This window comes from Chaetura pelagica, unplaced genomic scaffold (assembly GCF_000747805.2).
Source record: "Chaetura pelagica isolate M959 unplaced genomic scaffold, ChaPel_1.0 scaffold227, whole genome shotgun sequence".
Lineage (NCBI taxonomy): Eukaryota > Metazoa > Chordata > Aves > Apodiformes > Apodidae > Chaetura > Chaetura pelagica.
In genome coordinates, this window is record NW_009953796.1 from 293,273 (window position 1) to 294,597 (window position 1,325).

Genomic DNA, 1,325 nt, shown 5'->3' on the forward strand with positions numbered 1-1,325 from the left:
GGAAAGAGTTATTTGCTGACTGAGACCCTGCATCCTCAAAAGCCACAGCCTGTTAACTGATCATACACACCCACTTAGCAGATACTTCGTTAGAAGTTTCAAGGAGATTAAATTCAGTCAAAAAGACCGTTTGACTCCCTAATGTGTAGCAGGCTAAGAGCACTTATGTAGTCATTAACACACCTAATTACTAACACCAGCTCTTAAAACGTTACTGTCCAGCTTAATTGCTGGCAACTGAATGAAGGAACAGCAAGGTAATGACAGTGAACTACTAACTCCAGGATCAACACCTGAGAGATTCAGGGTGACAGGCAACCATAACATTTCCTTCACTTGAATATCAGGAACTCAAAACGTTTGCCATCACACTCGTACAAACAAAACCCAGGCTCACCAAGATGCCTTTGCCACTGGACAGCTACTCCCAAAGCTGATCTCCCTTTCCAACTTCTCCCAGGGAAACTTAAGAGATGCTTGTTCCTGAATCCAGAGATAATACATGTTTTGTGTCCCCTACTAAATCACTGGTCTTCCATACAACTGGTAGGACCATCTCCTCAGATGTACTGCCAGAAGCAATCAGTTAAGGCTTACAGTGTTGCCTGTTATCAGTTTGTGGACCCCTTCTCATTTAAGCATCAGGAGCTCATAAAAGCCCCACACATCCCTTCTTTTTGCTCTCAATTCACCAACCCCATCAGCAACCAAGTCACCTCTGCCAGTCTCTTAAGGCTGCCATTTATCACTAGAATGCCTGAACAGCTTTAGAACCAGAGCTGAAGACACAACCCAGTGCCCTGCAGCAGCACCACGATGGTGTGCAAAAGCAGGATACTCACCTTATGGCAGCCAGGATAGGTTGCCATGGTGTTGAGGGTAGAGGTGCTGGGATTCTTGCTGGTGCTGGCCATGATGTTCTGGATCTGGGTGAGCTCTTGCCTCAACACCTGCTTCTGGTGGAAGCTGAAAGCAGGGTGGTTGGACGCCATGGTGAAGAGCAACAGGAACTCATCCCCCGTGCGGCCCTCATTGAGTTGTAGCCCGTAGTTGTTGATGACCGAGTCGATGTGGGTGAGGGTACGGAAGAGGACCCCGGCTGCCTCTCGGTGGGCGGACCCCAGGAGGGCGAGAGAGACCAAAAGTTTGCTGCGCACCACCTCGTCCGTCAGGTTGGTGAGGCTCCCCAGGTCGGCGGGGTTGTTGGCCTTGATCTCGCAGTCCCGCAGGGAATGATAGTCCTTGCGGGCCAGGTCCTCCAGGCAGGCGCCCAGGAAGCGCAGCTCCAGCGGGATGCACAGGTCCAGGAGGCCGCACAGGAACTC

General features: G+C 50.8%; 1 protein-coding gene across 1 annotated transcript in view; it reads right to left on the reverse strand.

The window, feature by feature from the left end:
* ZCCHC14 (zinc finger, CCHC domain containing 14) overlaps positions 1–992 on the reverse strand; it is a 51,271-nt gene extending 50,279 nt beyond the window's left edge. The window contains exon 1 of the mRNA XM_010001104.1: positions 843–992. Coding sequence (XP_009999406.1) covers positions 843–992 — 150 coding nt within the window. The remainder of the gene's footprint in view (positions 1–842) is intronic.
* Between the last annotated feature and the right edge of the window lie 333 nt (positions 993–1,325).